Raw genomic sequence first — 14,610 nt, 5'->3', positions numbered from 1 at the left:
ATCTTATATTTTTGCAATAAATATAATAAAAGCAAAAACACAAATTTACATTGCCAATGTAAAATGAAACTGTTTATCAGAGTAATTTATTTACTGCTCTTTTCTTCATAAGTAGTCAATATCTGCCTATGCATTAACATAGTAATGCAAAAATTCTGATAACTTATTCATCTGCCATAAAAAAAAAAGTAAAGTTAAAATATGAGTAAAGTTAAATTACTTCAGAGTATTTCTCAGGGCTTGTAACTAGCGACAGCCTTGGTGATAAGGAATGAAGTGAACAACTTTATTAACAATCAATTATTACAAAGTCCAAATTTCTCTTGTCAAAATAGAAAATTTTATGGAAACTGTTCAGCAAAGTTCAGTAAGTAAGGGGGGGAAGAAGAAAATCTGAAAGGTTTTTAGATTTTAAATTACGTCCAAAGGAAATTTTTTTTTAACATTTTGTGTGCTACCTTTATTTATTAAATATTATATTATTCGCACTTAAACCATAAAATTCAGTTCAAGAGCAATATCCCAAAATAATTATAAATTGAGCATATCTTTACAATTTCTGAAATAAAGTCTCACGCACTGGAGATAAAAATGTTATTTCTGTATAACATTGCCATTGCTCGCTTTGAAATCCTTGAGTTTGTTAATCAAAAATTTGTTAAAAGTTTACAAAATATGAAATCAATAATAAAACAAACTCCAAATTTCAACTTTGGCCTTCCAGATGCTTATATTCACAATAGGATTATGTCATACAGAATTTGATGGCTCTAGGTACACAGTGCAAAGGAAAAATAAAAAGAAAGGAGAGGGAAGATAAAAAGTTCTATATCTGCCGTTCTACTGGGCCGATTGACGAAATTCAAATTGCCTTTTTTATGTCTCGAAAGCGCGACTCAAGATATACATTAGATTTATACATAGCAATGTTCTTAGATAGGTATTCTGACACAAAATCGGTCTTTTTCTGAAATAACATACCAATTTTTTTGCATATTTCGAATAAAAATATATATCGAAGTTAGTTAACAGTTGGATGTATTTGGATTTACATCGGGTATATTGTAACACCTGTCTTGGATTCAACTAAACTTAGCTAGTTTGCTTATAACTAAATTAAAGTGCTATGTAGGTTCTGCGGGATGAATTATCTCACTAGAATATCTAAATATTGAACAAACACAAAACCATGTTCCTTTTATATTAATTCAACATCATCACTTGTGAAGGGTTAAATTAAAATATCCAATATAAAATTACAAGTCATCTGGACCCTGCTTATATCTTCTTCAAACTTACTCTATGCTGTTCAGTTCAAGACCAGCATTGGAGTTGCCAACAAGAGAAAGAGAGAAATTTTACATGTCAAAACAGTGGCTGCAGGCAAGCCAAGATTCTCACATACAACTATTAGCAGCTCCTCTCACTTAATACGAGTATAACTACTTACACAAATATTTAGATCAATGTTAAAGAATTTCGTCAGCTGCACAGCCTCAAAATTTAACTGACAGGCAGCATGTGGCTTACGGGTAATTAGCTGGCCATCACTTCATTAAATAATAACTAGTTGATAAAATCCTGTAGAACATGTAATGATATTAATTTTAATTAAGTTCTCATATTCAGAAAATGTTACGAACAGGCATATATTTTACCTGTAAATGTTGTTTCTTTGTTTATCTTATAGGCATGCCCTATAAACAGATTACAGGCGGCAATTAAAAATGCAAAATGTCTGTCTTAAGCATTTATTTGCTTAGAAAGTTTCAAAGCACCATTTCCCAATATTTTCTGCAATAAAGAACATTTTTTAAATTATTATATAAAAAAATATTTCTTTTAATGTAAATTAAATTAAATGACTTTCGATAGCCCTTTTGAAATGGAAAAAAGATAAAAGAAAGGATTGCACATGCATATTTTTAGTCTATTATATGAACGCATATATTTTAAATGCTTAGTAAAATAAGAAGAACAAAATTTCAACAAGATATCCAGTAAAATCATGATCTAAATTTAAGTAGTTTTTAAATGCAGAAGCGGTTTTCACAATAATACAAAATCTTGTGTACACTGCGCAAAAAAAGAAAAAAAAAGGGGGGCAGTTCTATATCTCCTGTTCTACTGGGCTGATTGACGAAATTTAAATTGCGTTTTTCATGTCTCAAAAGCACGATTTAGGATATGTATTAGATTTATATATAGCATTGTTTTAACATAGGTATTTTGATACAAAATTGAACTTTTCCTGAAACAACATACCAATCTTTTCCCATATTTTGATTCTAGAGCTCAAATTATGCCTAAATATTAAATTTCATAAAATTCAGTGCGAAACTGATGAAGAAATTTAAAAATTTATGAAGAAATTTAAAAGTTTAATTTTTAAATTTTAAATTAAAGCGCATTTTTTTCAATTTGTGCCACGAATATTTCACTTGGTGAACTTAATATATGGCAACCCAATTTCCTTTCCCTTCAATTGTGCAGGAGTGGAAAAAAAGTCACAGCGTTACTAGCTTTTTACATTGTGCATGAGCAGAAGTTCACATTGTTTCTACTTTCAAATAATTTTAACAAAGTACCTCAACCACATTTGATATTATCATCGCTTTCAACAAATATGCCCAATTTCAAAATGCACAAACATATAAATTAACTAATTCAGAAGTCAAACAACAAAAATCAGTGTTATATTTACAAAATTTTCATAGGACTAGTTTCGATGGTTTTACCAAACCACCATCTTCAGCTGCAAAACCGCAAATGAACAAGATAGGAAATAATGATTAGATAAGATAAGAAAGCCTGGACAAGAATAAGCAAGTGGCGCCATCTGTTGGCGAAACCAGAACTAAAACATAATTTCTCTAAAAGCCGAAGGCAAATTTGGATTGGAATTAGGATTGTTAACTAGAACAGAAAGATTTTTATGAATGTGAAATGCCTCTAGAAAATCCAGTTCTCCAATGGAAGATGTTTTTTGAATAATTTTAGCAGCAGAAAAATTGAAAGTGTGATTTTCGGACCAACAACGTTGAGCAACACAAGACTTCTGTGTTTCCTTTTTTCTAACATATGCCTCATGTTCTTTGACGTGAAATTTTAAGGCTCTCTTAGTTTGGCCAATGTAAATTAAACCACACTGGCAAGGAATCCTATAAATACCCCAGGAATTCATATCCGGAATGGGGTCCTTGAGTATAGAAGTCCGAATTTTATTGATGGGAGAATAAACAACCCGAAAGTTAAAGTTCTGCAAAATATGTGCAACTTTATAGCTAATTGATGGAAAGAAGGGAATGACAACAGAATTTTTATAATCTCCTAAAATAAGAGTGTGGCTTTTAGTGTGTTGAGATGAGAATATTTTAACTGCTTGATAAATAATGTTGGGTGAAAAGCTCCTGTCAATAGCTATTGCTTTTAAATAATTTAGTTCTTCATCAAGGGCTAGTTTGGAGGAGCAAACTTGAAGAGCACGGAAAACATAGGAATAAAATGAAGCTAACTTTTGTTTAGTAGGATGACATGATTTAAAGTGTGGTGGAAGGCAAACTGATGAAGGTTTAAGGTAAACTGTAATACTGAAGTTGGATGTGTTACGTGTGACCAGAATGTCGAGAAACGGAAGAGAATTGCAAGTCTCAAGTTCAAAAGTGAACTGAATAGCAGGATCAATAGAATTCATTGTTGAAAGAACTTTATTTAAATCATCTTTATTACCTTCAAACAGGGTAAAAGTATCTTTTTCCAAAATAAATATTACAAGCAAACTGAGGGATTAGCCGTGGGAAGCCCCCTCAGTCCCATCCTGGCTGATATCTACATGCATTATTATGAATTAAAATTGTTTGAAACTTTAAACTTCCCGGCATGGTTCCGCTACGTAGACGATACTTTTACCCTGTTTGAAGGTAATAAAGATGATTTAAATAAAGTTCTTTCAAAAATGAATTCTATTGATCCTGCTATTCAGTTCACTTTTGAACTTGAGACTTGCAATTCTCTTCCGTTTCTCGACATTCTGGTCACACGTAACACATCCAACTTCAGTACTACAGTTTACCGTAAACCTTCATCGGTTTGCCTTCCACCACACTTTAAATCATGTCATCCGACTAAACAAAAGTTAGCTTCATTTTATTCCTATGTTTTCCGTGCTCTTCAAGTTTGCTCCTCCAAACTAGCCCTTGATGAAGAACTAAATTATTTAAAAGCAATAGCTATTGACAGGGGCTTTTCACCCAACATTATTAATCAAGCAGTTAAAAAATTCTCATCTCAACACACTAAAAGCCACACTCTTATTTTAGGAGATTATAAAAATTCTGTTGTCATTCCCTTCTTTCCATCAATTAGCTATAAAGTTGCACATATTTTGCAGAAATTTAACTTTCGGGTTGTTTATTCTCCCATCAATAAAATTCGGACTTCTATACTCAAGGACCCCATTCCGGATATGAATTCCTGGGGTATTTATAGGATTCCTTGCCAGTGTGGTTTAATTTACATTGGCCAAACTAAGAGAGCCTTAAAATTTCACGTTAAAGAACATGAGGCATATGTTAGAAAAAAGGAAACACAGAAGTCTTGTGTTGCTCAACGTTGTTGGTCCGAAAATCACACTTTCAATTTTTCTGCTGCTAAAATTATTCAAAAAACATCTTCCATTGGAGAACTGGATTTTCTAGAGGCATTTCACATTCATAAAAATCTTTCTGTTCTAGTTAACAATCCTAATTCCAATCCAAATTTGCCTTCGGCTTTTAGAGAAATTATGTTTTAGTTCTGGTTTCGCCAACAGATGGCGCCACTTGCTTATTCTTGTCCAGGCTTTCTTATCTTATCTAATCATTATTTCCTATCTTGTTCATTTGCGGTTTTGCAGCTGAAGATGGTGGTTCGGTAAAACCATCGAAACTAGTCCTGTGAAAATTTTGTAAATATAACGCTGATTTTTGTTGTTTGACTTCTGAATTAGTATTTATTCGGCGTGTTATTGTGTCTTAAATATAAATTAACGTTTATCTTTGGAAATTTTGAATAAAAAACTGTTTTTTTTTTTTTTGCAGATATGCTTAGAAATACATCTACTTTAAGATTATGATAAAAATTTTATAGATTATAATTCAAATTTTTTTCAAAAAATTTATAAAAATTATTAAAAAATACAGATTTTAAAAACAAATCATAAAAAATAGCCAAATTTTATTTGGAATAAACCTAAATTTTGAAATATCAAAGGAAGGATCGAATAAGTTCAATAAAAATAAGAGATATTAATTAATATATATCAAATTCTATTAACATTGAGGAGCTAAAATTTGACAGCTAATCTTTTAAATAGTAGTCACGCGATTTTTAGAAAACTTGGCAATTTGGCATAAATTGAGTACTAGAATCGAAATAATGAAAAAAATTGGCATGGCATTTCAGAAAAAGTTCGATTTTGTGTCAAAATACCTATATTAGAACAATGCTATATATAAATCTAATACATATCCCAAGTCACGCTTTCGAAATATGAAACATGCAAGTTGAATTTCGTCATTCAGCCCAGTAGAACGGGAGATATTGAACTGTCCCCTTTTTTTCAAATTTGGGTAGTGCACCACCATTGTTTTATCACAATGCGAGAAACATATATGGCTTTATACAGATTCTTCATTATTTAATTTGTTCAAATATAATACAAGGCGATAATATTTGTTGGCCACGAAAAGTGAAATGGACATTCAGGGTGATTCGACACAAAATCGCAAAATGAAAACAATAGTCCCTCAAAGACAAAGCCCCTTGGACTAAAAACTAACTAACTAACTTTCTATAGGCTCCCAGTACAGCAGAAATACAAATTATAAAAATATTTACAATGCTTTAATAAACTAAATATAAAAGTGCTCCATACTTTTAGGCACAAAACTCAGATATTTCAGAATGGATTTACTGAATCAGATACTTTCTTAATGCCAGTTCCCCAGCAAAAGTAGGGATTTCTCAGATACACTCATTTATAGCAACTGTTAATCAGACTAGGCCTACTTTGACAATTATTTGTTCTACATCAGGTAAAATAGGCACTTATATACCAAATCTGTACTTCATGTTATGGGAACGACATAAAAATTTAGATTCTACATTTACACATATTAAATGCTTATAGGGTTGGAACATTTCTTTGAAGATTTCTAGATTATTTTGAGAAATTCTGTGACTGAAAGCATGTTTTGTATCTGTTAATATCAACATGAAGGAAATAAAGACTATAGCCGCCTTTCACAAATATACTTATAGGTGTGCAATGTAAAACCCTTCTCACCAGTTCTCGATGACTTCTAGACAATGATTCTATAATTTCATCCAATATTCGGTCAGATACATGGGCTGCCACAGACAAATTGACTTCACTGGAAGAGAAAATTAAAATGTAATTACTTTCAAAGTAAACTAAAATTTTAATTTAGAAACACTTCACTTCTTCATTTTTATTAATTTAGATATTTTAGAAATTAAATTTGGAATATATAAAACATACAAAATATTTAAGAGCATGGAATAATCAATGTTTTAAATGTTCATTATATTAATCACAAATCATTTAACCACAGTTAAAAATCTGTACTTAAATTAAAAAACTTTCACATATTTTAATTTACTTCATCTCATTTAAACAGATAATCATTTTCAATATCAGGACTAGGCTTATAATTATTCATATGCAGTGGTGCAGTGAACAACTTTGAAGAACCTATTTTAAAGTAACATACTACAGTTACTATTCTGTATCACATGATTGTCACACAGGCTTGTAATGGATAATGAAACAGCTTTCTTTAAATGATTTATCACAGTTCTATACTGTTTATGTTAACTTTAACATTTGCTATCTGACTAGGTAATTTTGTATAAAAAACCAACATTAAATGGCACAATAACAATTCATTTTTTATTTTTAGTGTTATTGAATTTGCTGACAATGATACCGAAACTGATAGTTTGAAGTATCTATGCAAGCCTCCCTTTTTTTAACACTTCAAAAATCTTATTTAATTAACACCAAGTTAAAATATTTGTAAATAAAAAAATAAAAGTTTTAAGTTAAAAACACAATTAAAATTATTAAGAGATAATAAAGATAACACAGAAGATCAACACTTTAATAAGTAGTGAGCTTTTTAAATTACTATGCAAATTTTATTAATATTGCTTTTGTTTTACACAAGATATCTTTCTCCTGTACTTAAAAAAAAAAAACACTTGTTAAAAAGGAAATATAGTTTAGAAAATATGGTATAAAGTAATTCACTTTTTATATTAATTTGTATAATCAATTCATAATTTTATTAATAATGTAAATAAACCTGCATATAAAATTTTTACTTCAATATTTTCTTTTAGCCTATTCCAAAAATCTTCAAAATGTAAATTACCATTCAAACTAAACTTATCAGCACTGACTGTAAACTTCTCTAAGATTACCATTACCACTGATGACAAAACTTCGGAATTGTGGGTGGTCACCATAGATAGAATTTAGTGCAATTTACACTTATCCAAGTAATTTCATAAATCTAATTTTTGCTGGATACATTAGAAGCAGTTAAAGTGCCTTAAAAACTTTACTAGGAGATAAATTTTAAATTGAAATAGTTCATGTTAACTTTAAATAATCAGAGTAATTTTAAAAATAAAGAATCTAACAAATTAATTTGCTAAAAACATTCTATGAATTTTCTTTTACCACCATATACATCTTCATAAAAGATAAATTTTTTTCTCCTAAATTTCATGAAAATAATTAAGGCATACTTTTAAACAGCACCCGAAAATCAGTATCCCACTAAAAAAGAGAAGCAGAGAGGAACTGAGAGGAAAATATTCAAATGAATGCATTTTTAACGTACCTAACTTTATTCATAATACTCGTACCAGCTTGTTCCAACAATGTATGACGAACATAATCTATTGGTATGATACCTCTTTCTTGGCACAGTTTTTCTAAATCTCTACGTACCTGGGAAAGATAGTTTTCAAAAAGAAATAAACATATGCAGGAAATAAAATTTGTAAAACATCCCATGCTAAAGCTAAAAACTTATCCAGAAATTATCAGTAAGACAATACATCACACATTTTATACAATTAATTGAGTTTTACAGTGGAATTTTGTAAGAATCTACTATTTTAAAAAACACATTTTATTGTTAGATTTTATTACTATAATTTCAGTGTGTAAATCAGAGCTAATTCCTCAGCTCTGTCATATAGGCTGCAACTTTATTGTAAATTTTGAACACCTGCCACTCTTTTCTTTGAACATGCACCAATGGTAACCCACTCCAGAAATGAATTCACAAAATCTGTTACGATTTAATAAAGATTTATTCACTGTACCTTCAGCATTGCAATGATCTATAATTTGTATTGTCTAGAGTAAGTGCAGTATTTTTTTTACCAATTAAAAAGTTGAAGTCTTTCCTTGATTTAGAATATCCATCCAAGACATGTATTATTAATATTACAGTACAAAGTCCGAGATCCGGACTCATTGGCGATTCTGGATTTGGGATTTTTTCGGATATTAATTAGATCATCAGTTTAAATCTAGTAAAATGTCATGTAGAAATTATAAAATTAAAAATATGAAATTGTGATTTATGAAAAAAAGAAGCATTTATAATCAAAAGGGCATAAAAAAGGGGGACTTATTTTATTTTACATTACTTTCAATGTAAATTGCTTTAAGTTGAATCATTTTTTTGTGCTAATACCTTCTCTTAAATTACATAGACAGACATAATTTCTTGTTCAGTTTTCAGTTACAAAGTTCCACTGCTCAAGTCCTGTACTTGCTGTATCGTAATTCCGACTAACTTGTCAATTGAAATTTTTTCGTTTACAATAACCTCTCTGTCACTTTCTTCACTATCGGTAGCAGTACTTTCTGGACCTAGAACCATACTACAGATTTCGCTTTCCGTTAATTGACTGATGATTGGAGCATTGTCATCATAATTAAAAACTTCTCTTATATCATCTTCATTTATTATCGCTTCTCCATATTTCTTTACAAAATCTATAAATTGGAAAATTTCACTGTTGGTTTGCAATATCCAAAAAACCTTCCTATTCACAGTTATCAATCTTCATCACCCTCACCATGAAATATGGTAGCTGGCCATAAATTATGCCAGGCATTTTAAAAAAATATCTGGCATTATTTAAAGTACCATTGATCTTGCTATGCTCCACAGAGCAGATTTTATGCTAAAACACAGGACTAGCATAAATGATTAATTCATTTTGGAATCTTTCTTCATCGCTGAATATCAACTTGGTGGCGAAATATTCGTCCTCCAATGCTTCCTACGTGTTGACTCAAAAATCTAGTCAACAGGCATAATCCTCTGGCTTTAATTGCTGCAGGAGCTGCAAAAATAATATAGTTAACATAAAAAAGAAAAAGTGCATAACGATTTTAATGAGTCTGCTAATATAATTTCATAAAAATCTTGAATACTTCTAATTAAACATGTCACAATTTTAAGCATGTTTACTTAAAGTAATCACATCAGGAGGTAGTTAAAAAATGTTCTCAAGAACTGTGCTTGTTTCTTTTAAAACACTTAGTTTATTTCTCAGCAACCTTCTAGATTAAGTATGAAAGAATCTTAGGCTTTACTGAATAGCAACACACTAACATGAGAAAGATAAAAGAACTTTACTTCTAGCAGCGGTAACACATTGCTTTCACAGAGACGACTTTATTAATTAAAATTAAAAGATGAATAAATATGTTACACATTTTACAATTGGCAGCACTCTCATGCACTGAGATAAAAGTGTTCTGTTTCGAACAGTATTGCCACTGCTCCCTTTCAGAATCATTACAGTTTTACAAAATATGAAATAAATAATAAAATAAAAATTTGGGCTTTCAGGTGCACATGTTTGGGTGAAGGACTATGTTATTCAATATTTAATGGCTCTAGGTACCTTCGTTTTTTAAAAATGCACGAAACATACATTCATATAATCAGAATCTTCATTATTTATTTTTTTTTTTTAATAATACAGGACGATAAAATTTGACGGCAACAAATATGAAATAATACATGATAAGGGATACACCATTTATAAGTGAACCAAAGCAATGTATATGATATTAAACTGTAAAAATCACTCCATATTGATGAATTTAATTTTAAGTTTAATACTAGGACTGATTTTTTGGAGATGGTTGATGGAAATACCAGTAACAAATTAAATATATGAACAAAATTAAATGTTCCAAATGATATGTTTTGAAAATTGAGAACAGCAAATAATATACCCTGATTTCTCTTTTAATTTGCAAAGTTCATTCCAAATTAAGTACCAGAATCATGCCTAGTTACTTCTTTGATTTATACTTCAAAAATATATCTATTGATTATTCAATCTTAATAACAAAATATATATCATATTAATCATATTGAATAAGATTTTATTATGAGTTTAAATAATAAGCAAAGAGGCTTTGATATTTTTTTTGATATTTTTTCCTCAAATTATATATATATATACACACAAAAACTATTGAGAGATTTTAATCTTTTTTTTTTAAAATTTTCTCCCGGAATGAAACTTTATCATGAGATGTATGTAAATAAATTAATTGCGTAACCAAGTTTTAAAACAAGAACTAGTGTGAAGTCTACAATGACCAGAAAAAGTAGTCATTTTTACCTGGGCCAGCTGACTCTTTTCTTATACAACAAAATTTGACATGGGGCTGCAGTATAAAATCATTTCCTGAAACCGGAATTACTGTGAATTCTAGTGAACTTCAGGGGGACCTGACTTCCTGTATCTTAATTTTTGCAGCCATTGTCACGTACTCGCCTCAACAAATTCAGAACTTGTTCTCACAATAAACCCGAACAACAGTCTGGCCTCGGTTATAGCTAATGAAGAAATAAAGAGGAATCAAAACTAAAGCATATAGCCCATTTTTTTTTTTTTTTTTTTTTTTACGCAGAATTCAGCTGTTATATCTACTTACAAGGACCCCCTATCTGCGACATATAAATGTCATTCAGCAGGATAGTAAAGGGCATCTTAACCCTTCGGGCCCCTATGCCACGGCATTCCTTGCATACCCTTATTTACGCCACTGGTGAGGAAACAGAAAATTATAAACAACAGCTTTAATTTATATAATAATAATTGTACATATATTTGAAGAATAATTCTTTTTCTCTTTATGTATTCAGTTTCTTTCTTCAATACGTTTCTTCTGCATTTAGAATGTATAGGAAAAGGTGCTAACTTAATTTTTTTTAGTAATATGAACAATCAGAATAAATATGAAATAATACACGGTAAGGGCCGCTTATAGAGCTGGTGTAGCAGAATTTTTAGAATTTAGTGACACACAGAGCAACAAAACTAGAAATGGCAGAATTTTAGAATTTAGAAAGGCAGTAGGCAGCAGAATTTAGGATCCGCAGATATTGCATCAGGTGGGAAAATGTGTAGTGCCAGCCCTGTGTATGATTGATGCATGACGTATTGACACATATACATCTTGCCTTCAAATCCTTCTAAACTTTCCAAGCTGCAATGTCTGAAATTCTTAAAAATAAATAAATAAATAAATAAAAAATTACCGCTACCGATTCTGTAACAGCAACAGCAAAAAGCCAGACATATTTTGTGCAAAAAAATCAGAGGAAAAAAGTGTAAAATTAATTTTATAGTGAAAACTGATGCACATGAGACAATTACATGGAAAAAACTCTAACCATGAAAAAATTAAAATGAGGGCATTTTTAATTAATTACATAGCTATTTTACTTTTGTTAAGAATTGTTTTGTAAATTGTGATAAAGCACAATATAAGCATTTATTACATTCTTTATTTTTCAGATTCAAAATATTGTATAAGTAGTAGCCAAAATAGAAAGTAATGTCACTTTATAATATGATAGTGAAAAATAAAAATGTTTGATTTTAAAGTTATTTTTTGAATACAGTTTCAATATATTAGCATTATTTTAACAAAAATTGATCAATGTTAGAAAAAAATATTCTTGAAAAATTCCTGGATTTCTGAATTAAAAATTTTCTATAGAAACTGATCTTAGAATTGCCAAAATGTTGATAGGTTGCCAAATTTGGAGCTGTTTAATAAAGAATTCACATTCCCAAAAGTTAAAATTTGTTTAAGAGCTCTTCATTAGAAGAAATTAAATAATTTCAAAATGCTTATGTTTCACTTCTCAGAAACCCACAGTATAATATAACCCACCATTTATATTATAAATAAAAACAAACTATAATCCATGAACCTATTCACCCATTCAAAAGATAATTATATTTGTCAATGAATTGCCAAAAATATTTGTTCAAAATACTAGTCATAAAAACAGACAGAAATTTCAGATGATTAAAATTAAGGACCTCCTGCTGAATTTGTTTGAAATTAAGGAATTTTAAAGGACCAAAAATCCTAAGGACTTTTAAGGACTCTTTAAGAACCGTACGAATTCTGTTTAAAATTATTAAAATATTCATTTTATTGGGTAAGTATAAAAAAAGATGTCCAAAATTTCTGTGACACTTGCATTTCATTCTAAAACTAATCTAGATGCATTTCCTATGATGACTGACACAGGTTTAATTTACTGAGTAGCCAGCTCCAAGTTCATAGCTCATTAAAACGTTACTGGCCGATTAAAATGAATCCCGAATCGAAATATTTAACATCTTTTGAAACTCATTGAGGCAGCACTCTTTCAAAATTATGCAGTCTAGTTTGAAGAATGCTGCAATTACATTTCAGCATACAGAGAAACAACTTTTGACCAGACATAGATCACATGCTACTTAGATGATATCATTATATTTTCGAATAACTGGACAGATCATTTAAAACATCATGACACTGATTAAGATACAATAACATGCCGAACAAGTATTAATTTAGAATTGAAACAACAAGAATCAGCATTATATATTCAAATTATCACAAGACTAGTTTTGATGGTTTTACTGAACTATCATCCTCAGCTGCTAAAGCGCAAATGAATGAGATAAGATATACTGATTAGATAAGATGAGAATAGCTGGACAAGAGTTAAGCTATTGGCGCCATCTGTTGATGGAACGAGAACTGAAACAAGGCTGAAGGCAAAGATTGATTGAAATTAAGGTTCGTTAAGTAGAACAGAAAGACCTTTTTTGAATGTGAAATGCCTCTAGAAAATCTAATTCACCAATAGAGGATGTTTTTTGAATAATTATGGCTGCAGAAAAATTGAAAGTGTGATTTTCAGACCAATAATGCTGGGCAACAGAAGACTTTTGTGTTTCCTTTTTTCTAACATACACCTCATTCATGTTACTTAATGTGAAATTTAAGGCTCTCTTAGTTTGACCAATATAAATTAAAGCACACTGGCAAGGAATCCTGTAAATACCCCAGGAATTCATATCTGGAATGGGATCCTTGAGCATGGAATTTGGAATTTTATTGATACGAGAATGACCCGACAGTTAAATTTCTGTAAAATACTTGCAATCTTATACGTAATAGAAGGAAAGAAGGGAAGGACAATAGAATTCTTATTTACAGGATTCTTTACCAGTGTGGTTTAATTTACACAAAGAAAGATGTAATAATTCTATTAAATCTCCTGTCCTACTGTAGGGTTTATATTTATTTTAACTAACATTTATTTTAAGTTTAAACTCTCTTTCCTGTAAAGCCTTACTTTCCCCTGGAACTGCCAATGTCAGAGTATGTAAATTTTAGTAGAACGCGCAAGGATTCAAATTATCAGCGGAAGTATTCTGTTAAATAGAAAGGAAACGAGTTTGAGGTATGCTGTTCTTACTTCACGAGCGCAGAGGTAGTTAGCCAGAAATTGAAGAACCCAGCGTTTCGGCCTGTGTGCTTGCCTTGGAGAATCGTTAATCGTTCAACGTGATATCCAAAGTTTGCTGAATTAGCAGCGGTATTGTAAAACGCGGTGAGGTTAGTTACTTTTAGAGAGCCTCGTAGTTAGAGTATTGTTAGTATTTTCTTTTCAGGTTCTTATTTTTATTTTACCATCGAGTCGGCATAGTTTGTGAGCGTCAAGAGCACGCAATTGTAACTTCTTAAGTTGAATAAAAAGGGACTTAAACCCTTAGCAAGACTCTGTCATTTTTCCAGTCACCTCTTGGTTGCGTGCAAGTTGGAGGCGCGCAACTCTACATTGGCGCCCGAACACTTATCGAACTGAAATGGCCGAAAATCGGATGGAAGCCGCTGGACAACACCAAGAAATGGCAAGCCAATTGGAAGGATTTGGATACCTGGTCCAGACTTTGAGAGCGTCAATCAAGCCAAACGTCAATTTCGATGGAAAAAATTCAGTGGCGATATTTCTAGAAGGCCTAGAAAATCACTTCCAGCTTTACCCTGTGCCTGAAAGACAAAAAGTTGCCATCGCCACATCTGCACTAAGAGGACAGGCCGCGTTATGGTGGAAGAATATAGGCAAATTTTTACTAGGGGAATTCGGAGGCCAGACATATACATTTGAAAATTTCAAAAAAATCGTTATTGAAGGCCTT

The 14,610-nt window shown here is 30.8% G+C and overlaps 1 protein-coding gene across 5 annotated transcripts in view; it reads right to left on the bottom strand.

The window, feature by feature from the left end:
* Window positions 1-14,610, bottom strand: part of LRR (capping protein regulator and myosin 1 linker 1 leucine rich repeat protein) — a 224,324-nt gene that overhangs the window by 74,348 nt on the left and 135,366 nt on the right. For all 5 annotated transcript variants that reach the window (XM_085815078.1, XM_085815079.1, XM_085815080.1 and 2 more), the window contains 2 exons: window positions 7,911-8,020; window positions 6,326-6,413 (listed from right to left, as the gene is read on the bottom strand). In XM_085815078.1, coding sequence (XP_085671204.1) covers window positions 6,326-6,413; window positions 7,911-8,020 — 198 coding nt within the window. The remainder of the gene's footprint in view (window positions 1-6,325; window positions 6,414-7,910; window positions 8,021-14,610) is intronic.

Source organism: Stegodyphus dumicola, chromosome 4 (assembly GCF_044657685.1).
Source record: "Stegodyphus dumicola isolate Sdum_Otavi_A_Nest chromosome 4, ASM4465768v1".
Lineage (NCBI taxonomy): Eukaryota > Metazoa > Arthropoda > Arachnida > Araneae > Eresidae > Stegodyphus > Stegodyphus dumicola.
This window is presented reverse-complemented; position numbering and strand designations above follow the sequence as displayed.